At 35.3% G+C, this 24,084-nt stretch overlaps 1 protein-coding gene across 33 annotated transcripts in view; it reads left to right on the top strand.

Annotated features, from left to right (window-relative positions):
• LOC125682373 (dual specificity calcium/calmodulin-dependent 3',5'-cyclic nucleotide phosphodiesterase 1A-like) overlaps positions 1–24,084 on the top strand; it is a 196,329-nt gene that overhangs the window by 71,986 nt on the left and 100,259 nt on the right. For 6 of the 33 annotated variants that reach the window (XM_056154997.1, XM_056155000.1, XM_056154999.1 and 3 more), the window contains one exon: positions 23,536–23,601. The exons of 20 other annotated variants lie outside the window; for them this stretch is intronic. In XM_056154997.1, coding sequence (XP_056010972.1) covers positions 23,536–23,601 — 66 coding nt within the window. Of the gene's footprint in view, positions 1–3,628; positions 5,048–18,708; positions 18,769–23,535; positions 23,602–24,084 lie in introns of those variants that run through there. 7 more of the 33 variants (XM_056154995.1, XM_056155005.1, XM_056155002.1 and 4 more) reach the window with 3 other exon arrangements.

A 24,084-nucleotide genomic window follows, 5' to 3' on the forward strand; every position in this document is an offset into this window, starting at 1 on the left:
AAGTTTATTACAATCAATTTTATCATTGCGATTGGCATGCTAACCATTCCAGCAAATGTCACATTTTACTTATTAGAGAATTTACGAGTACCGGTACATGTATGTGTAATTGATAAGATAATACAAAATTCAAAGATAATGCACACCTTGCCCTGTTAAACTCCTTTAATTAAACACAGTGATGTGCTTGTGTGAGTGAGTGATTGTTGTGTGTAAAGTTATTATGCAATGAATAAATATGTGTGTAAAGTTGATATAAACAGCGTACTGGGTTCGATCTCGTGTTTAGGAATTAGATACCCAGAATAAATTTGTGTGTAAAGTTGATATAAACAGCATACTGGGTTCGATCTCGTGTATAGGAATTAGATACTCAGTGGTGAGTTCTGCTGCTCCTTGTATGTTTTCAAAATGGTGGCTAATCTTTTATGATAAGAACTAACTTAAAGATTTGAATTAATACCTTGATGGGACCTCCGTTTTTGAGGTCATATCCGAAAGACCTGTGACCTTCACTTCTAATATCGAGTGCTTGGTGAAGGAACAGTCACTACCTATATTAAAAGTCTTAGGTTTGACACAGTTCCTGGATCAAGAATCAAACCCAAAGCCACCCAGTTATGAGGCAGGCACCCCAGGCTACCACTAGGCTACTGTGAGCAGTACATCTGTGGTACGGTGGTTGTTTGTTTTATGTCCCATCGAGAATTTTGACTCATGTAATTGAAGTCACCAGTTGTAGTTGAAGTACCACAAATTTAGACCTATGCTTAGCGCTCGGGGCTGTAGCAGTGAGGGTCTTTAGAGCTATGCTTAGCGCTCGGGGCTGTAGCAGTGAGGGTCTTTAGAGCTATGCTTAGCGCTCGGGGCTGTAGCAGTGAGGGTCTTTAGAGCTATGCTTAGCGCTCGGGGCTGTAGCAGTGAGGGTCTTTGGAGTTATGCTTAGCGCTCGGGGCTGTAGCAGTGAGGGTCTTTGGAGCTATGCTTAGCGCTCGGGGCTGTAGCAGTGAGGGTCTGTAGAGCTATGCTTAGCGCTCAGGGCTGTAGCAGTGAGGGTCTTTGGAGCTATGCTTAGTGCTCGGGGCTGTAGCAGTGAGGGTCTTTAGAGCTATGCTTAGCGCTCGGGGCTGTAGCAGTGAGGGTCTTTGGAGCTATGCTTAGCGCTCGGGGCTGTAGCAGTGAGGGTCTTTAGAGCTATGCTTAGCGCTCAGGGCTGTAGCAGTGAGGTCTTTAACGTATCAATGCCTACCATGACACAGGACCTCTGTTTTTAAGGTTATATATCCGAAAGACCTGTGATTCTTGCTTCTAAATGCTGAGCGTTTGGTGAAAGAGAAATCACTGCCAATGTCTTAGGTATGATACGACTATGCATGGCACAAGCGGAAGTCGAATTTATGATCTCCTAGTTACAAAGCGAATGCTCTACCACTGAGATACAGTCTGATTAAAATCAGACCCCATACTCATCATCATATCGATATGATAATGAGTATGGGGTCTGATTTTAATCAGACTGCACTGAGATACTGCGACCGGTTGGTGTGCAAGTATGCTAGTGAAGTGGTTTGGGCTAATAGACCATGCATGTATATCAGCCTGGATAGCTCAGTGGATTAGTAATGCAGGGGTCTGGGGTTCGATTCCAAGTCAAGCCCAAAAATTTTCTCCTATGCTACATTTGGTGCCTGTGACAACCTCTGGATTTGCAGGATGTCCTGCCAGGGACAAATAGTATCTGGGTTGTTTGTCTTTGAGAGTGAGGAGAATTTAAGGAGGGTGGTATTTAGGGCTATATGGACTGTGGATATCAGCCTGGATAGCTCAGTGGTTAGAGCACCTGACTAGTATTGCAGAGACACCAGGTTCAATTCCCAGTGCAGCCCAAAATGTTCTCCTTTATTACACTAGTATGTGAGCATGTGTGCAAGTTACCTTTGACTTTTGGGCAAAATTTCTTAAAAACAGTAGCAATAGGTGTCATCAAACATTCCATACTTATTCTCCATGTTGAGTTGTTGAACCCCAGGTCACGGCCACAGGAGGGCTATTTTTTATAAAAAATTTGTGGGCAAGATTCAAACAAATCCAAAGAACTCTAAGGTCATCAAAACTTTGCTTACTACTATGTTCCCCATGGTGTGAGTTGCCAAACTTGATTGATTTTCAAAGTGTGAAAGGTCAAGGCTACTTCAATATCTTTTTGGGTTGCGATGTCATATCTATGATGTGTTAATTCTCTGGTAAATGAGTGTGACTGGGGTGCTCTGCATGTGTCTTTGTTGCTGAATGCAGATCATTTTGAGTTGTCTATTTGATTAAAGGACTGTGCTCATATTCAAATTCTTTACAGCATTTTTACCCATAAAAATCCATAACTTTATACAAATGTGCATGCCCTGTTCATCCATTAATGGACTTCTTTGAAGAAATGCTTTAAAGCTAATAAAAATATGAGCATCTCTACTTTATATTTTATACTTAGAATTATAGGCACAAACTGGCATTTCTTTGAACTGGAAATTACCAGCTTAAAGTGAACCTATAGTTGTGTAGTCTTCTCTGAAAGGTTAGTTAGCAACATAAGGTTATCTGTCAGAATCTTGAATTTGTTTGCTTTACATATCTTAGAAGTATGTTATTTCTTACCCCCTCTGAAACGCTTTAATGATTTGGAATGTTGACAAGGCTTTGTATAGGGACTGAGACTCTGACCATAGCTTAGTAATCATCTGCTATCCATCATACAAATTGTGTGTATAACTGATCATTAACTCTTCTGGTAACCAATAATAATTTTTCCCCCCGTTTTACTTGCGTGGTTTCTTAAGATTGACGTTTTCAAGATCTCTGTTTGTTGTCAAATCTTAATTTGAAAATACAAGTCTCACTTTTGTAGAGAAGAAATATGTGATGTATTGATCATAATAAGGCCTAGAATCAAATGAATCATGCCTTAAATATTCAATGGGGAGATTATGTAAGTTTCAGCAGGTTTTCATTTCTTTTTCATATGCAATATACACAGTCCAGAAAAAACAGTCCAATATTTTAATTTTTTTTTCTAAAATAGTTGACAGTTCGTACTCTTTATTACTATTAGATGAAATAAAACTAGATCTATATCATGTATTTGAGTTTTGAAAATTTAAACATTGTTTTCAACAGCTTTAACAGACAGAATTTACCCTTATCATTCTCAATGTTCACTAAAGTGCCGAGGAGAGATAGCATTAAGCAAACTTACATTACCAAGGGGAGATAAGTGTGGTTCAATGGGGTTCAGTCTTTTAGTAAAGCCTAAATGAAATGTGATCCAAGAAGTCGATCAACTATAAATATTCAGTTGGTAAGTTGATCTGCTATTCCTCTGGTAAGTGCATGCAGACAGAGAATCTCTCCAAGTTTCTTGCTTTGATGAATTCTGAAATGAAGCAGTATTTTAAGGACAGATTTAGAAAGGATAAGGAATGAACATATTTTTTGGGGGTGTTTTTTCTCTCCATGTGATAGTGTCTATCTTATAGATACCCTTCAGAGGAGCATTGTGTTATTCTTTATTAATTCATTATCTGATTCCTTACATTGGATAATATAGTAAGTCATAACTGTTCTTATAAATATCAAGCGTCATGTGTGAATGTAAGAGAGCTGGATTCTTGGAGATACATTCGTAGCATTCACCATCTTCTGTGGCCTGGACTGTCATCAAAACATCAGCCCGAGATTGAACCTCTGTACCGGATGTGAATTTGACGAGTTGATAATAAAGTGGACCAATAACGGGCGATCAACCTGTAAATTGACTTTTTGTTTTTTTGGTGGACTGTTCTCTCCATGGTTGTCAAGGAACTGCCTACTCCGTTACAAAAAGCACAGTTTTTCTAATAAACTTGGTACAAGTACCTGATACTATAATTCCTTGTAATGAGTATTGTGGGTAATTTGAAATATGATGTATATTTATGACAATATTTGATATTGGAAAAGGCCTGTTTAGTTTGCTGTGGAAAACGGTTATTATTACTGCAAAGATCAATGGTACATCTAGTTGAGGAGAGAGAGAGTGTGTAAGCTCGTAGGACTATGCAGGAAGATGGACATTTCAGATCAGTGACACAAGATGCATTGAGTGAGTAATGCAATCTACCTGAGGATACCTGGAATTGATACCTGATGTGCATGGGAGATGGCCATACCTACCTTTGTAGATGGAGAAATTCCTGATCCATCATTGATGTAAGACCACCACTGAACAATGTTTGCTTATCAATATATATATACCTATATAGTGAACCATGGCTACTCGCAACTCTTACAAAGTGAAAAATTCAATGGACTTCCACTCGTTTTAATTGAATATTCAACACTCGGAAAGGATTGTTATGAAATAGAGGAAGATAAACCCAGTGTATTTACCAATGGGAATTAATGAGCTCAGAGCAGCAGGTTGACTTTGCCACAGCTGAGTGGATGCACCTGATCTGTTCACCTGTAATGCTAGTAGACACTCTGGGTTGTCTTGTGGTGCTTACATGTCATATTCCTAATCACATCTCCGACCATGACTGCTAAATTCTTCCTACTACCTCTCTAAAAGACAACAAACGGGGCTCAGTGTTACTTAAACACTTGGTGCCAATCGAAGTTTATGATCTGGTAGCAGGTGGTGCACAAACTATCAACAGTCAAAGCTTTTACCAAAATGATTGGATAAAGGCTTTTGGTGCTAGCTTTGTGTGGGAGATTTTTCAATATTGAACTAAAAACAACTCAGCTTTTATCAAAACTTGTGATTATGACAAATGTATTTTTGTCAAATGGAATATAAAATTTAAAAATATGCAAAACAGAGAAAATCGAAAACTGAAACCTGGAATGAGTATGTCGTTGAACAACATCCCCGTTGTCACGGTAACTGAGTCTGAGACACTGAGGCCGGGTGAGGAGGTTCCGGACATCAGGGGGTGCCAGTCCCACCCCTGTTCTCCCAGGTACAAAAGGAGGGCATTTACTACAACTATAGCAGGGACCAAATACATCATAGGTAAGAACTCAGAGGCAGGTGTTCTCATTAAGTTTTGTCATCAGTGTGTTAAATTTTTAATGACACTATCTGAAACAAATACTTCTACATGAAGTGTTGTTGTGTAATTAATTATTCACAGTCATGGATTATCGCTTGAATGCTTTAAGATTAGGTACATACATTTTGAAAATGCATTGTCTAATGAACAGATTTCATAGTCGAGTAGAAATACAATGATTATTTTGATTAAGAAATGCATTGACTATCTCACAACAATGTTTGTTGTGGGTTTTGAAATTATCATGAACATCTATTTATCAGCACAGTTTACAAGATTTAATAAAAACAGAATTTGTAGATTTAGATAGAAACAGATGATAATTTGTAGGAATCTTGAAGATTTGGAGTTTTTAAGTGCAGGTTTACAGCGTGAGGAGGTTGAGATGATGAGATAGACTTATTTTGTGTTTCAGTCTATACACACATGTATCAACACTCAGACTAACCTCCATATACTAGTATTTACATTACAACCTCTGTTTATTTCTCTGGGATTGTACACTACAACAGACTCCATTCCCAGCTTTAATAGCACCTGCTGTTGGCATTTGTTGCCCCAGAAAATTATTTCACTTCCTAGATTTGAGAACTGGGACTTTCCACTCCCAGTTAGTTTCATAAAAGTATTTTTACTTGTTTGAATAGAAACATCGAGAATGGCATTTGACTTCAGTTATTGTATCATTTAAGACCTTACTTTTCCTGATTAGGGAGTTTTGACTTGGGATGGAGTGTGAGGATGTTAATTTTTATACACCTTGCAATCCACTGTACTGTATTTTGAACATATGTTGATATATGTTATGAGAAAGGGAAGGGCACATATATCCACTCCTTGGATCCACTCCTTTTTGAGAGTGTTGCCAACAAAATTGTGACAGTTCGCCATCTTATGATAAGGGTCTATAATTTTTTAATCTTGAGATTTGACTTTGAGACCACAAAAGTACTTTCATCAAAAGATAAGTGTAAGTGAATATTGGCAGTGTAGAAGGTATCAAATAGTTTTAGTATGGGTAAAGCAGTAGGTGTGCTTAATGTATTAAATGTAAATGGTAAACTAAAGTTAAAAGTTTTATCTACAATATCACAAAAAAAAAATTCATGAGTGGAGTAGACTGAAATCATCAGGGATACACAGCGATGTCTCTCTTGCCCAAATGACGGGTGAAGAGTCAGGCAGGCCCCTACAAGATGATAGGAAAACCGTTAAAGGAATGATACATTTCCATTAAAACAAATTTCATAAATATTCCATTATGTAAAATTTGTACGTCAACAGACATCAAGTGGAAATGATTGTTTTGTAATTAGGTCTCAGAGGTATATTTATTGACAAAAATATAACCGCATCATTGGCACGTTACACTTGAGTCTGCCATGATTAATTTTAACGGGACTAAACGTGCCCAAGTCCATAAGGACAGGGGAGTGAAATTCCAAGTCAAGATTCTCACTGAAACAGACCTAATTTCGAAAAGTATGTTCATTGTGTCTTGTTGTTTTGTGGGGTTTTGTAGAATAATGGCCGTTAGAAAAAAATCTGAAATGAATGATGTACTTCAAGTACATAAAGCCAAAAGATGACATGCATGATTTGACATCCCTATCATATAACTTGTAGTACTTTAATTTCCCTCTTTTCCAAACCAATTAAGGTATCCTTAAGGTGGCTGAGTATAGTGAAACAATGAACTGACCATGATTAATATACCTATTTGTATTCCCAATGTCTTGGAATATATATATATATAGTTACATCACTGCTGTGTCTCTGAATTTCTGTCACAATATACTGCAATCCATAAGCCAAGAAAACACAGAGTAGAAAAAAAACACGTTAATTAAACAGCAGCCCTGTCATATATCTAAAAGAAAGACAAAGAAGATGAGAAATGTTTTGGTTTGTTTTCTTTGATGTGGAGATTGTGTAGTTCTGGTGGGTTGTAGGTTTGCGTAGTGTTTTTTGTTGGCTTGGAACATGGGGTCTTGATAGGACAGACTTGCAGTTGATATTCTGAAATGAATGAATATAAGGCTGCATGCAAGGCTTGTCTGCAGGTGTAATTTCTCAATACAGGTGTGCTTTATGTTTTCTGTACTGAAATAGACGTCATTTTGTAGTAATACTTTTTTATATCTACTGACACTACCATTTTATGGTTTGATGAGGGTTTAAGGAGGTATTCCTTTAAGGAACCATGGCACCAAACCCAAAGTACCATTAATCAAGAAGAGAGAATAATGTTGTGATGTTGGAAATTTGGAAATTGCCTCATTGAGCAAAAACAAAAAAAAGCAATGTTGTGTAAAATCACAAAGATTTAAAAAAGTCAAAACAAAAAAAAAGTCTTATAGGACTTGAATGAAGATTTTTTTTTTTGAAAAAAAATCATTCTTCAGGGACTAAAATGCACATTATATATAAGTATAGATTGTCTGGTGCTTAGCGCCTTTAAAAATCACTGAGCCTAAGAAGAGGATGGATTTGAAAAAGACAATATATTTCTTATTTTTATTTTATATTGCACTAGTGACAGATACTTCTGTATGAAAAATTATTTTGGATGAAAAGTTTATAATGTAAAGAATAGATGTATTAGGTACTTAAAATTGCTGTATTTTTAAACAGATTTCAAAAATGAAAACCCCTGATGGACTTGAACCTACGATCTGCAGCCTATTATGCAATGAGCTAGCTGCATATATATAAACTAAATGGGTGTGACAACAATATTTGATGGGACAATGGATACATTTGTGTCCTTTTTAGTTTTTGGGAAATAGTTTGAAGATGTGTTAATGAACCTTCTTCTAATTAGACTAAAAAAGTGATGGCCCAGATTTGATTCCATATTTACAATGTAGATCACTTTGACTGTCAGTTTCTCTAATGAGAATTTATGTTATCATTAAAAGCTAGAAAATGAAAACCTACAATACTTTCAGAAGTGAGAACTGCAGATCTAAACTGTTGCAGTTCATATAAATATGAGATACCTCTCCCCCTCTTTTGTATTGTGTACCAGTTATAATTCTTCTATTTACATCAAATAAAGGTTTTTGTTAAGAATTGTCCATTCACCTTTATTTACACCCCCTCCCTTCTATCCCGCTCCTGCTACTTAAGCTACTCTTCTACTGTATTTTAAGAAAAGGGCAAGTCATAAAATTAATTTTGCCTTCTGAACTTTAACTGTCAATCTCTATAATGAAGATGACTGGGTCTAACACATGAAGTCATTTCTAAGTGACATTTTATGACTTTGTGTAATGGAGAAGCTAGCTATCTGGAAATGATGCATGCAAATGAACTCTTTCCCCAAAGTTTGCACTGCAAAATAAAAATCCTTGTCATAAAACAGAATTTATCTTGATATGCCTCTAGACTAAGCATGAATGTTTGGGAGTTTTAACACTCTAAAAATATTTTAATTTTACAGGATTTGAACACACTCTTAACTTAAGATATTTTGAAAATGACTTTACCTCTAGTCATGTATGTTCTTTATATATTCCTATCTGATATTGTGTTATAATGGATTTAATGGTCCTGCTGCTAAACCATTATACAAGAACGCAGGTTTTACAGACATTTCGCCAGGAATCCTTTGGGATATGATTATGTCTAGAGCTTCAAAATATCCTCCGTTACTGTCCCATAAAAGATCAGTTTGGAAAGAAAATGAACATCAGGGTAATTTTTGTGGAGTTACTGGTTTTAAATGATAGCCCTGAGAAGTGTATTTACTCCATGAAAGGCCAGGGAAGATGTTAGTGGTGGTTAATTATACCTTAATTACCAGATGGGGGAAAAGTCACTGTGTTGTAGGTAATGGAGATTTAATTATTTGCCATTTATAGGGCTGGACAGTGAATGTGATAGAAACACTGTCTCTGTGTGACTGTTGGCATGAGGGGGTTGGGTTGGGTTATAGTTTATTTGACCCTAAGAGCTCTTTCAGTTTGAGCCCTTTTGTGACAATGTCTTATTCCCTACTTTTAATGTAAGTAATATTTTCAATGTTTTAAGCCATATATTGGTTAGACACAGGTTATAAAAGGTACCCTAATATTTTGGTAAGCTTTGAACTGTCGGATGCCAAGGGGATAGAAAACGCACGAGTTGGATATTAATCATATCAAACCTCACAGCATGGGAGATTCTTTTTATCACGTTTTACGTTACTGTATTTTGGGGAATTTTTGCTTTCTGACAGTTTTAAACAGCTAGAATTGTAACATTGACGTTTGGGGTGTCACAAACAACATAAGAACACACAGCATAATAATTTTAAAAAATTGATGTAATAGCTGTTGAATCTATTAGATAAAGGAGTAAACATGTATAGATAGCCGTATGTAATAACCTTGTATGAATTGTATGAAATACAATATGTCACCTGGAGCTAGAAACAACAGAATTATCATCACCGTATCTCTCTCTTGTTTATTATGATGACATGTAATTTCATATGATATATATATAGTTTATAAAGTGTTGGATAACAATATCCGGGTTTGAGTAGGTCCTCGGTACTCCTCCCTTGTCGTTAGAGGCGACTAAATGGAGGTGTCCTTGAATGAGACGGCAAATACTAAGGTCCTGTTTTTCAGCAGATGTTGCACGATAAATATCCCTTCCTGCTCAAAGGCTGTAAGCATAGGCCTAAAGTTTGCAATGGTTACATCTTCATATGAGTAAAAAATTCTCAGGCATGATGGTTAATTATAAACAATATACAACCATCAATATTATTTTCATATTGCTAGGTTTTTGTAAATTCATCCAGCTATTTAAAGGGAAAATCCTTTATATGAACTGCCTCCGTAGCTTAGTTAGTAGAGTGCTCACTTCCTGTGCAGGGGGCCTGGATTTGATCCCAGAACAGTGACATTCACCTGAGACTTTAGAATAGATAGTGAATGTTCCTTTACCAGTGGTTGGCATTAAATTGAAAGTTGCAGGTCTTTTGAATGAGTCTTTATGCTGAAGGTTCAGTGTCATGGTTGAGGCATCCAGAACTCTCACTGCTAAATGCCCCAAGTACTTAACAGCATAAGTCTATGGTTGCAACTACAGTAGTACTTGTATGTCTCTATAAGTAATTGAAAAATTCTTGAAGGAATGTAAAAGTCCCAGGTAAACAAACGAAAGGAATTTTAATGACAAGTATTGCAATTTGCAGTAATTCAGGCTTCTGTGTGTCAAACCTTGCATATATACCTGGTAGTTGTTTGGTTGATTGTGTATTGTTTAACATCCCGCTTGAGAATTTTTCACTCACTATTGCTGGTGAAGGGCTGGAAATTTAGGCCTATACTCGGTGCTTACGGCCTTTGAGCAGAGAGGGATCTTTATCATGCTACACCTGCTGTGACATGGGACCTCGGTTTTTGTGGTCTCATCAAAAGGACCACCCCAGTTAGTCGCCTCTTATGACAAACGTGGGATACTGAGGACCTATTCTAACCTGGATCCCCATGGGATTGCATATATAGTTGAATAATGGCAAACATATTGTTCTGAAATGATTTTCATGATATGGTATTTATATTTTCCAATGTCTTTGAGATAACATTACAAACAATTAAGGCACTGTCTCAATTTTCTTATCAAGCTATTTGGCCGAATTACCACTACACACTTCTTCCACGACAGGAAGAGATCCCCAACCAAAAGTTTATTTAACAACTTTTATTTTATTTTTTTAACCGCCGTGGTGGCCGAGAGGTTGGAGTGTTCGCCCCGCATGCGGTAGGATGGGGTTCAAATCCTGGCCGCGACAGACCCAAGTCGTTAAAACAGGTAGTGATAGTTCCATCGCCAAACACTCGGCATCAGGTGTGAATGTCACGGGTCCTCGGAGATGACCTTATAAACGGATGTCCCGTGTCACAGTAGGTGTGGCATGCTAAAGAATCCTCACTGCTCAGTGGCAGAAAGCACCGAACATATAGGCCTAAATTTGAAGCCCTTCGCCAGTCTTGGTGACGTCTCCATATGAGTGAAAAATTCTCAAGCGAGACGTTAAGCAAGATACAATCAATCGATCTCTTTTTTTTTGGAAAAAAAAGTTTAATTAGATCTAAGATAAAGAAAAATTGTAACATACAGGTTAATTGTCTAGTGTTTTGGATTTATATAGTGTTATCAGTCTATTAATTACCTCCCCTGGTAATTTCTACCACAAACACCAAAGGTGTTTATGCAAATTACCATGGGAGGAAATGGACTGTTAATTAATTAACACCGTAAAACCAAACAACTGGACAGTTATTCCTTAGATATATATTTCCATTCATTCATTAGTATGCATGTGTTCACGATGAAATGTTAATTTTAGACTTTGAAAATAGGTATTATATTTTTGTAAAAATTTGGTTTGATATTGCTAATTTATAGGCTTTCAATGGACAAACACACCACTCTGCTTGCAAAGCCTAGGTCATATATTCCTCCAACCCTCTCCAGAGAATCCTGTGTTTTGGCAAAATTTTGGGACAGTATAGAATGGTATTGTTCTATTAAGGAAACAGTATGTCAAAGGATTGATTGGAAAGGAGTGCTGTATTGCTACAATTAATGGTTTATTATCATGATATACAAGTATATCATGGGATTTATTTTCTCATGGGTAAAGTAACTATGTTGTTTTGATGGTCAAGATTCATTTTATCAAAAAACTGTGATCCTCACTTGCACAAGTGGTCACCAGAATGAACAGTTTGTAGACATGAACAATTGTTTATGTAATATTAGGTGAATTTTTGTCGGACACATACTTGCGTTTACAGATTTGAAAAAAAACTGATATGCTTGGCATTCATAGAAAAAAATGTTATGTTTAATCGTCTGAAAAATTGGTCATGAATACAAACTAGGAGTGTGGTAATACGTTTTTGTGTATTGAAGATCATTGGTGATTCTGCATAACAATTATTGATAAAAGAATATTCAGAAAAGATCACCATAATTGCCAAGTGTCACAGAAGAAAAGTAATCCATCTATGTTTGCTGATGAAAACCCCTAGTTATTAGATCTATTATTATCACAGTATAGTGAAAACTGTGATATAGAGGACCTAGTTACAACGAAGCCTGGCAGTAACGACATAGTGAAAATACTTTATTGTGCACACATTGTAGTGACCAAGTAAATTTCTTCCCCATTACATTTGTGTCTCGCATCTTTCCAGTCTATACATTTACACATTGAAGAGTTCTAGCAAAATGTACATTTTCATTTAAAGCATTACAAACTATAACTGATGTTAAATAAATTGAAAAATAATAGAATAAATATTTAACATGATTGTGTTTGAATATATATAATTTCATAGAATCAGAGTAAATCTGAAGCAATAAACCTGTCAAATCAGCAAAAAATGTTGATTCATGAATCATTGTCATCCTGTCAGTATAATTCCTGTTCTTAATCTCAGATGTACATTGACCTCCGAGGTCATCAGTCCGGAAAAATTTGAAAGAGAACAATTTAAGGCACCGCACACATGTCAGATTTGTAAACAATTTCAATATGCCAAATTTATAGCAAATTCATAGATAAAATTTCATTTGAGTGGCCCACTTGCATAATTTTAATTACTTTCTTACACTTATAATACTTGGAAGTCATGCATTCATGACATGATGTAATATTGTGTAGTTGCTGACGTCAGTTTCCATCTTTGTATGACCTTGGTCTCGGTTCAACTCAGTTATATTCGGCAGGCAATCATCGTTCCCATGCCTTACGATGCAATGATGGTTTATTCAAAACACTCAATTTGTAGGTATGATATTGGAAACAATATTCCCTTGTTTGTTTTGCTGGGTTTTTTTTTATACCAGATCTTGGAGATTTTAGAAGTTATACCGATAGGTGTCATGATTGTGTCGTTTGAAAATACCGTCAGTTACAGCTAAATTGTTTTAAACTAAAGATATATGTGCCTTACTGAAAATTTTTACTTGCATCTATATTCCCAAACTAAAAAATATAGGGAATAGTGGAGACTAAAATATTCTCACAAATGAAAATATGAAATATATGCTTCATGTAGGTTTTAAATGTCTCTGACAGGCTGCTTGTAGTGCTATATGGAATTTGTTAGCTTTGCTGTGTTCAGCATATTTAGAATACTGGGAATCTTAATTTGTCAATTCATGAGTCACTATAACCTAAATCTAGGTTACAATGACCTGAATTAAAAATTATATGACCAATATGCAATGAATGCTTGTGTTGGGGAACAAGGTGTATAATTGTAGATTAATAGTTATATACCTGACAATAAAAGTTTGAAAAAATATTTAGTTTCTTCATTCAAATAGATCAATAAATTTTTAGAGCTGAGCATACAGTCAGTTTTAGAATTGGTATATATTTACTTGGGGAAAACAAAATTATGAATCCCCCCCCCCCCTCAAATGATATGAACATGGTTATATCTGTTTAGTGTAAAATTTTAAAACTGGTTGATAAAGTATTGATTTCAGGACTCCCAAAATTCTAGTTATAATAGGTATGACTCCAAACATTTGTTAAAGTCAGTTAAAAGAGGCGTAAAATTTAGTCTATTCACGGGAAGTTGTGGAGTATTTGTCACAGCCATGTGGCTGTTGTTGCTGTAAGAATGTAAGAAATTGATCTAGATTATAAACATTCATATTGTTTTTGGCAGAATAGATTCATTCTGAAAGATTTTTACAGATTTTTTTGGTTGGAATTGAGCATATATTACTCACAACTCGGGAGAGGAGTTAAAAAACAGGTCTCATATCAGCAGAACTTGGCATTTAATGTAAAGGTTGATTTAGAAAAATGACCTCATGAGACGAGTGAAATAACCTTTTGTTGGGTGCAAAACTGCAAACCAATTGCAAGCCAGAATAGCTGTGGATATTAAATTTCAAGCAAGCATTAAAAGTAATGATATTAAGTATTTACATTGCACAATTCTGATGGATATTGAGAATTGACGTAAGGTCATTTTCATATTTAGACTACATGCTCAGCTCTTGAATCTACAGGCTAGTTGATTTCCTTCATAAATTATTGTTGTCAAGGTTATTGGAATATTGGTTTCCACACTCCATGAAGTACTCATCTTGGCAGATCTGCTATACAACTCTGACAGTTTGTAACACTGGAGTTGATTGGGCAGTTTATCTTCTAATGAACCAGAATGATTTGCAAGACCAATGGCAATAAATTTGCAACAGAACTGCGATACTTTAATGGTCTTCAATCTCACTTCAGTGTTGTAGCTAATTTCTAGCAACACTCTTCATTTCAGCTGAAATTCCAGAAGAGCATCAGTACATTTAAATACATTTGTACAATATGAAAGTTCTTAAAAAAGAATTATTGTATATATTTAGTGCAATTTCAACAACAATCAAATTAAGAATAGATGTTAGATCAGCTCGCATGTATGTGAGTATGCAAGGGAGTCTAACATCTGATTTTGATTAAATTGTTTGAACAGACATTATTTTCACATTTTGTTTTTTATTCCCCCACAATTCATCGTGACATGGGACATAGTAACGAGACTGTGCGAGTATGTAACACCGAGCTTGTAGACACTACAGGCCACAGTTTTTGCTTGCTTGATTGATACTGGACATGTAGCATTTTAAACAGGAAAGGAAGAACTATTGATTTTTGGGTCCAAAGGTCAAGGTCACTTATAATAGGACCTCATAGAAAAATCTTATAGACACTCTACAAGTTACATTTTTCACTTGATTTATTTGATACTTCACATGTAGCTGAATTTGGTATCAAAAGATGGAACTCTACAGAGTTTGGGGTCCAAAGGTCAAGGTCATTATGGGACTTCTTAGAAAACACTTAATTTACTGATTGCCTACATTGTGAGGGGATATATATCCCACTTTGTGGATGTTTTGATTTGTACTCCGTCAGTACTAGGGACTATCAAAACACTGTCACATTTTTCTTTTTAAGTTTAATATTATTAAAACCAGAAATGGAGAGAGAGATAGCATTGAAATTATTTAAATTGTACATAACATACTATATCAGATTATGAGATATATTGACCGTGAAGGAGAAATATATTGGATTATAATCAGTGAGATATTTTATAGAAATTATAAACCAGGCCCAAAGGATGAGGATTTTATTTTTTGATAATATCTTGTAAAACCAAGGGGGAGGGGGGCTATTCTTCAACGATTCTGACTAATAATGAAGTCATTATTTTCATTTTTACCATTGTAACACATGCAAAATATGGTTCCTCTGCAGCAAGCCTAGAGTCATATCACATTGATATTAAATATAAAATTTCCTTGATACATTAATGGTGTTAGTTTTATTTTTACATAAAAGGGAAGTGATTTCAACACATTTTTATAAAAAAAAACTTTCCTAGCTTACATTAAATCAAATAAAATAAACAGATGCTACTTTTGTTCCTTGTATGTATTTTTAAAATGCATTTGATTGCATTGATGAAGGATTGTAATGAAAATTTGAATTTCATGTAATCTTGATCGAGCAAATTGGTGCTGTAGCAAGAAAATGGAAATGGAGTAAATTTAAACATGTTGTGATGACATTTGGCATGACCCAATATCAACACAGTTTACATGTTATATTAAATTTAGATTGAAGACTAATGCACTAATCGCATGTTTTACAAGTTGCGTTAAATCATCAAAATTCTTATTACTCGCAGATTATGGTAGAAATATTATTTACTGTACTACATACTATCTGTTGAGAAATTGGAATAAGAGTTATCCCCCTTTTGCCAAATTATAACTTGCAGTCATAGAATTGAAGTTATCTCTCTTTGTCTATCAGTGTTGTGCATGCATAAAATGAAGTTATCAGATTAAAGAAATCTTTACTCAGCTTAATTCATTGATGGCAGTTTTACAACTGTCAGACAGAGCAGACTTCAGATAATCAATCTGTCGCAGCTATTAGTAAAACTCGGTAGGCTCCATGTACCTATTCAGTTAAATATAGCAAATCTCACACAAAATGTGAAAATATCACATTTTTCATTGGGAATGTCACAGCTGGCTTTTCTAGCATATCTGAGGGGAATGTTTCTGTCTCTTCTTCAGCATTAATTAGATCTTCATGATTTTAATGTGTGGACAACATGCACAGAAAAAAGAAATAGGTTAGATACTAGGCTGGTCCTCCCACACTCTTGTTTCATTGATCGTAAAATGTGATAGTTTTTGTAGCAGTGATTTTAGAAAGTAGTTCATTCTTTCTTTTTATTAACTTTAAGATTGAAAACTAGTGTTTAAATAGATTATATCTAGCTCCTTTGATTATGTTTTTTTTTTTAAAAGCTTGCATTCACAAACATTTTGTAGAACTACTTACATTAGAAGAAGTTGATATGTACAATGTACGTCATTGGGGAAATAATATTATTTTAAGCTCAACATGTCTCATTGAACTCATTTGTCATACAAAATAGCAAATTTAAAAACAAAAATACCATAACCAGATCATGGTGTCCATGCAGACATACAACCTGCAACTGTTGACCAGCATGCAGTTAATATTTTACTTTAAATTTGTTTTGTACAAATGTTTTTATTACTTTTAAAACTGAACCAATTCTGTTATAGTAAGACAGAAAGCATATTTTATTTCAAGGGAAAAGAGAAAAGATTTTGCTGCACTGAGTCTTTACATAATCTGGTTTTGGCTTTTCTTCATGGATGCATTATAACTTCACAATCTGCTTTTATTCCCATCATACATGTACTAAGCACTGACAACATTTCACAACTCTTGCTAATTTGAAAAAAATCCCTCTTTCCTTATGGGAATAGTGAAGGTTGAGAAAATTAATTATTAGATCTGTTAGTTTAACACGTTTCTTGTCAGTTGAACTGTGCCGTTCCATCGCCTATAGTATTGATTAGAAGAGTGTACTGTCTTTGTCAAAAAGATCCATATTGACTTGCTGAAGAATTGAAGCGGAGTGGAAAAAAGAAAAGCAAACATGGATTCCGTCATTGTATGCATTGTTAGTTTCTGACATTTGTCATTAAGCACAATCAAGGAATAACAGGATGACTGTCTTTTCAGCTAAACCTTGTATGAAAACACCCTGGAAGCCAGAATGAATTTGCATTGTCTTTTGTAATTGACATCGAGCACACGCCTGACTGTATTAGATTTCACAGATATTCTTGTCAGATCAACTCCAGACGGGAGACTCTGAATTAAGTAGAGCTGATCAGCCAGGGAGATCAGTCTCTGATGTCACAAAACAGTTTGGTCTTCCTATATATCATTGTCTGTAGACTGTTTTCAAAATCCACCAGTATAACGTATAGAAATTCATTTTGACGTCAATCTTATCGAAGTGTTTATTGGGGGTTGACTGTATTACAGTGAACTGTACCAGTTATACTGCGATTTACTTCTAGACTAATAGTTAGGAAATATATTTGTAATACCAATACAAATTGGAATCAAGCCTTCTGTTTATGAAGTACCAGATGTCAATTTCAACTTTTTTCAAAGAAGCATATTGCCAAATATTATAAGCCTCAAGGGCTCATGGGCTTTATGACATCACTGCTCTCTCTAATGACAAGGGGTTCCCAGCAGTTTCTGAAGTTCGTTAGTTTGCAATTAAAAGTCCTTGTCACCTGCTACCACAAGTAGAATGGGGATTCCAGGCTTGGATGTACTAATTAACCAGTACAGAAATAACTGGGCTTTCCCATCTACCTCCAGATGTCTCGGGAATTTTTAAAGTTCTTTCACATTCACAAATTGTCGGTCTACAAAGAAACAATTTACAAACATTAGCTCTAGAACATTTCAGCTCGATGTATCTGGATTTTCTGACGCACAATGTTGTTGATTGTTGTGAAACACATTCTTTAAAGACGTCAGTCAAATTCCCTGTGTGTGCTTATTTTAAAAGATGATAATTTTTTTTTTTGGGGGGGGGGGATGTATTGAAGTATGTAGAAAGACTTTGAATTCAATTTAATTTTGGACTTAAGGTCACTAGATAATGAAAGCTTTCTTTCCTCATGTGTATACTGATGGCATATCTTAGTGCTGAAAAATGGTTGTGTGGTCTTATCTACAGAAAATGTTTTGGATTGAAAACAGTCTTTTTCTTTTTAGCAGTATTTTGTATACATCTCCAATGACTGAAAACCTGTGTTGTGTAAATAACAACTCATGAGTTTCAACAATATCCTCCTATATATCAGCTGTGTATCACATTCAAGAGGGGGGTGGGTGGGTGAAGAACTTAAAAAGATCATCAATTGATCCCCATTAAGGGCTGAATTACCTAAAGGGATCAATTAACTACCTGGTACATTGATTTTTTTTTCACTAGCTCATGGTACTTTAAAGAACTAATTAACAGAGCTGCATACCAGTTTGATTTCACCCCACCCCCACCCCCCCTCTCCCCCCCCCCCCCCCCCCCCCCCCCACTCCCTGCATGATACTTAATTATGATAAATCTATTTGACTACTATTTCATCCAGGTAATTATCAATCAAATCAATTTCAATATCTTAAAACCCTTGATCTCTCAAAATAAAATCTATGTCCATTTTTCATCACTTGCAGTGCCCTTTCTTTGTCTAGTGGTCAAGTATTTTCTAAGAAGGCACATGGAACCCTTACCTGGTAAATTTGAACTGCTTCATTCTGTAGTGAATTCACATTGTGTATATTAGATGCTTCTGCAAGTAACACTTAATTCACCCCATTGTACAGCATTGAAGATTCATTGGTGTGTGTGATAATTGATATGTAGCAATATTCCATTATCTCTCAACTCATGTTTTGCATATGATAAATTTTTAACCTAGGGCCTCATTGGCCGAGTGGTTAAAGCATTGCGCTTAAAATCACACGGCCTCTCACCTCTGTCGGCGCGAGTTCGAATCCCGCTCGCGCCAGTAAGTGAGATAGTTTCCCAGTTTACTTTCGGAAGGTCGGTGCACAGGTCTCTTCCCAGGTACACTGTGTCTGGGTTCTCTCTTCCACCAATAAAAACGGCGCCACCAGATAACTGAAAAATTGTTGAGTGTGGCGGAAAACATGAATGAATGAATCAATCAATCAATGAACCTAGGCAGGGTTAACTGACAAAGAAGTTTATGTTACAGGGGTTTCAACATCCTTGTTTAAAGTCAGCATTTACAAATGATTCTATGGTCATTATAATGATCTAATTTGTAAATACAACCACCTGTCATTTGATCGAATACTGTCCGACTGTTTCATACTAATCGTTAGACCATTCTTTATATACTGATTTGACTATGGATTACTCCATTTACTTGATCAAGATAAGGATTTATGGCAGTTGTGACTGGTCAACAAGGGATGCTTACTCCTCTTGGTTACCTGATCCCACCTCTGGTGTTTCCAAGTGTATTCTTGCTAGGGATTATGAGACTTCATCACTGTTTAGTTATTTTCACTTTTTTATTAATCAATGATGAAGTTAATTTATAAAATTTTGAGACATGTCACAAAATTGTGAATGAATGGTGACAACTCGTAGTTAGATCTTAATGGTAGCTCACGGGTGAACTGTTTATAGCAACCACCACCCATTTTTCAAAAATTACCCAAATCAATAAAAATCAGGTGTAATTACCAATTTTGAGTATGCTGATTTCAAATCTGGATTCCTTTTACTCCAATTCCTTACAGAAAATGAGGTATAGTGTCTTAAACATCATTATTTCAGAATTTACCAAAACACTGGACTCTCTGGCCAGTCTGGGGGCTGAGTTGCATAAGAACTGATAGAAGCAGAACTCTCTGGCCAGTCGGGGGGAGGGGGGGGGGGGGACTGAGTGGTATCAGAATCTAGCTGTCTGAGAATGAATGGTTGAAATGTTTATTATATTTTTATTTTTTCAAAATTCAGAAATTTAAAAACTGCATAATCGTTTTTTTTTGTAACACTAATAATTAATGTCCCTTTATTGCGATGACTCTTCAAGTACAAACCATGATATTAAAAAAATGAAATGAAATAATATATAAATAAATAAAATATTTGTCTGTAAGTTACTTTATTTATCTGTAAGTAAGTCACTACGTGTAACTAGTGGCAGTGCAACTTTGAAAATTGTATCATCTGTACATGTAGCTTATGGCCCCTTTTAAATTTGCCTTGCCTTGTAATTAATATTGTTGAAAATTTTATTTTTAATTGATTAAAGTTTCCAATAATTTTGTTCCAGTTTGAGTAGTCGACGAAGAATATACAGATTTTCTGAACGATCAAATCTAAAATTTGGATTACAGTATTGTTGAAAGTAAAGGTTTCGGCACTTTTGTTTTTACCATCTGCATTGTGTAGATATACACGTTACCAGATTTTGGAGTTAATATGATGGTGCTTTTCCTTTAATGATTTCATGGAATTTGAATATACAATGATATTTTCGATTTTTCTCCGTCTGACCAGATCTCATAAAGCCAGAAAGATGCACACATCACATGGGCATTAATGTGCATTATGATTAAAGGAGATATGTTATACTTAGTCACACTGTTGGGAAATTAATTATTTTGAAGTCATCTTTTGACTTTATTTTTAAGAAGAAAATAGAATATATTTCTTTTCCCTTTGGATTTGAATAGGTTATCATTCAATCTTAATAAATTCAAGATATTCTTGTGTGTCACAGGTACATCTGTTTGCATATGCAAGGAATTTTTGTATTGTGAATTCAGCAGACCTGCAAAATACTTAAGATTGATTTTATATGACTAGGTGTATGGGCATTTTTTATTCATTCAAGTTAGGTAACATCATTGAAAATACATGGAAACCCCTAAGCTGACTCTACTGTTTAATAAGCTAAAAGTAATTCCATGATCTTTAAGAATGTCATCACATCTTTCTCTCCTTAACTTGGACTCAGTCCTGGTCCTTTACGTATCCATTCATTATAAAGGTTACATATTAAGAAATATTAGAACAATCAATTCTTAACTCGAATCAAAAGGACCGGGGCTCATACACTTTCATATCAACTCAGAATTCATGGACCAGGGCTCATAAACTTTCATATCGATTTAGGATTCATGGACCAGGGCTCATAAGCTTTCATGTTAACTTGGAATCAAAAGGACCAGGGCTCATAAACTTTCATGTCGACTCAGAATTCATGAACCAGGGCTCATAAACTTTCATGTTAACTCGGAATCAAAAGGGCCAGGGCTCATAAACTTTCATATTGACTCAGAATTGATGGACCAGGGCTTGATCATAAACTTTCATATCAACTTAGAATTAATGGACCAGGCCTCAAACTTTCATGTTAACTTGGAATCAAAAGGACCAGGGCTGACAAACTTTCATGTTAACTCATAATCAAAAGGACTAGGGTTGACAAACTTTCATGTTAACTCATAATCAAAAGGACCACTCAGGGCTGAAAAACTTTCTTGTTAACTCATAATCAAAAGTACCAGGGCTGACAAACTTTCATGTTAACTCATAATCAAAAGGACCAGGGTTGACAAACTTTCATGTTAACTCATAATCAAAAGGGCCCCAAGACCATAAACTGAGAATAGACTTAAGTCTAAATTTCAAATCCAGCTAACTTTTGAAATAATCATATTAAACAAATAAAATTTTCAGTTTATGTTTGCATTTGATTTTATTTTGTAAACCTAGTTTTTAAACATCTGTGCTAGATAAATCTTTAGATATAACTGATATTTTTTTTTACTTACTAGTAAGTCTATTCTCAGTTTATGGTCTTGGGGCCCAGGGCTGACAAGCTTTTATTTAAGGTCAAGTCTTCAAGGTTTAACAAACTGCGAAAATGACCGCTATAAAGACTTCAATATTACAATTAATTTTCACCATATATATGGCACGCATCATTATGATGATGCAGTTTTATATGTTGTATTTAGGTTTCTGTCAAATATCGAGTGAGTTCAATCTGATCCTTTCACTCCTGGACTCTCCAACCATACCCCACACCCCTTCCAACTCCCTAACCCCCCTTCCAACTCCCTACCCCCATACCCAACCATCACCACCTTTTTCCTCATTGTGGATGCACACGTTTTGTTATCGTGACTTTTTCATGTAATCTCTCAATGATTTTAAGATGAGTCTGATATATATGAGATGAATTGATGGACCAGATAAGCAATGTATCTGTAACCATATTGTCTAATTGTGATTGAAATGCCGAGAAACTTAATTTAGTAGTTTGACCTTCAGTGTGGTGGGGTTTTTTTTGTACCTCTGCCATGAAATGACTTGGGCATTAATTGTGTATGCCCATTTCCATCCTTCTGTTATGATTTAGTTTCTATCCACCATCTCTGCTACAGGTGCACACATTCGACTGAAATTTGGTATGTATAGTTAAATCATAAGAATATCCAGGTTCTTATTTGGTTCTGGTTAACTAACATACTCTGTGTCCCTTGAACTTCAAAAATTTCCAACATTTCACGGTTTCTGCTCATAATCTCAGTCACACATGGACATTTTGAATTGAAATTTGCAGGTCAAGTACTTCAATGGGCCTCGGGTCAGATAACTTTTGGCAGATTTATGATCCTTAAGCAGGGGCATTCATGTTGCCCAAACACTTCCAGGTTTTGGTGTGTTTTTTTTTTTTTTATGATGTTTGAAAATTTAGTCTATTTTAGTTGAATGCTTCTTTTAAATTCACTAAATTAATATTTTCAGAAAGTTTTAAAATGATCAGTGCCGTAAAAGAAAAATGGTTTTTAAAAATTAATTTGAAATAGATAAGTATTTACTTTCAGAGACAATGAGGTGTATATTAAATCCCAAGAATGAAAGTTCAAAAGCACATTAGAAAGTAATTTCATCTTGTGAAAACACTGAGGGTGCTGACGTCATTTGTTAAAGCTCTAAAGAATTGTGATTGATGCTTCATCAAAGTCTGACAGAAAATATTTGGAGTGTTCTCTCTTTTAGGGACAATGATACCTTAGGGGGGGGTGGATCACTTGTCTTTAAAAAAAAAATCAATTCTATGGAAGGGTATAATGTGCAGCATTTCTTCCAATCTACTCCAGCTAATTCACAATGATAATATTTTGAAAATGATATGAATTTCATAAATAATTTCTGATGCAGCGTTTGATGTTAATGATTCAAAATAAAATTATATGAAGTGGAATGCCCAGATCTGCAGAATTACTATCAGATCTGGTATTCATGTAAACATTGGTGGTCTTGCATTGTTCTTTGGGGAATGGCTTTAATTACTTTAATCATTGTCTGTTTGATGGAAGGAGGGAGATACTGTAGAAGAGTGTAATCCGCTGGCTGTAGAATTGATTGGCTGGACTTAGTGCGCCTATTAAAGACATGGGTACGATTTAAAGTCAGACAGTAAATCTATAATCACTTCCTTTACACAGGTGTGTTAGATCGGCAAGGCATCGGGCCTTTCCGTCAGCCACGTGCCTCTAAACGCTCTGATCTGTGTGAGTAGAAAACTTTTTTTCTCTTACAATTTTTAAAAGCAAATAATTGTTAAGATAAGTGAAAGCCAGAATTTGTTACAGATGTTTAGAATGGTAATGTAGTAGTGTATATTGAGTTGTAAGGTATGTAGGGGGAGTGAAAGGGTTCAGATTTCACACTCAAATAGCCCAGGTTAAGGCTCTATCTGTTGAGAAATTTGGCTACCAACATCACCTGTGTTTGAACTGACTATAGCCAGCTTTTTTTTGTTGTCATTCAAAGAAACGGAAAGAAATGATTAATGCCACTGTCATGATATTTCTCGACTTTTTTTTCCTAGAGTACATTTCACTTGACCGTTTTTTGCAATTAAAATGAATTTCATTTTTGAAATTTCTTGAAATTTTGATTCAGTGAATTTTTTAGCAATTTTATCATTTCAGCATATTAAAAATGATATCTTGAATGGAGGAATTATTTACATTTTTCTTCTAATAATCCCA

This window comes from Ostrea edulis, chromosome 2 (assembly GCF_947568905.1).
Source record: "Ostrea edulis chromosome 2, xbOstEdul1.1, whole genome shotgun sequence".
NCBI classification, from domain to species: Eukaryota; Metazoa; Mollusca; class Bivalvia; order Ostreida; family Ostreidae; genus Ostrea; species Ostrea edulis.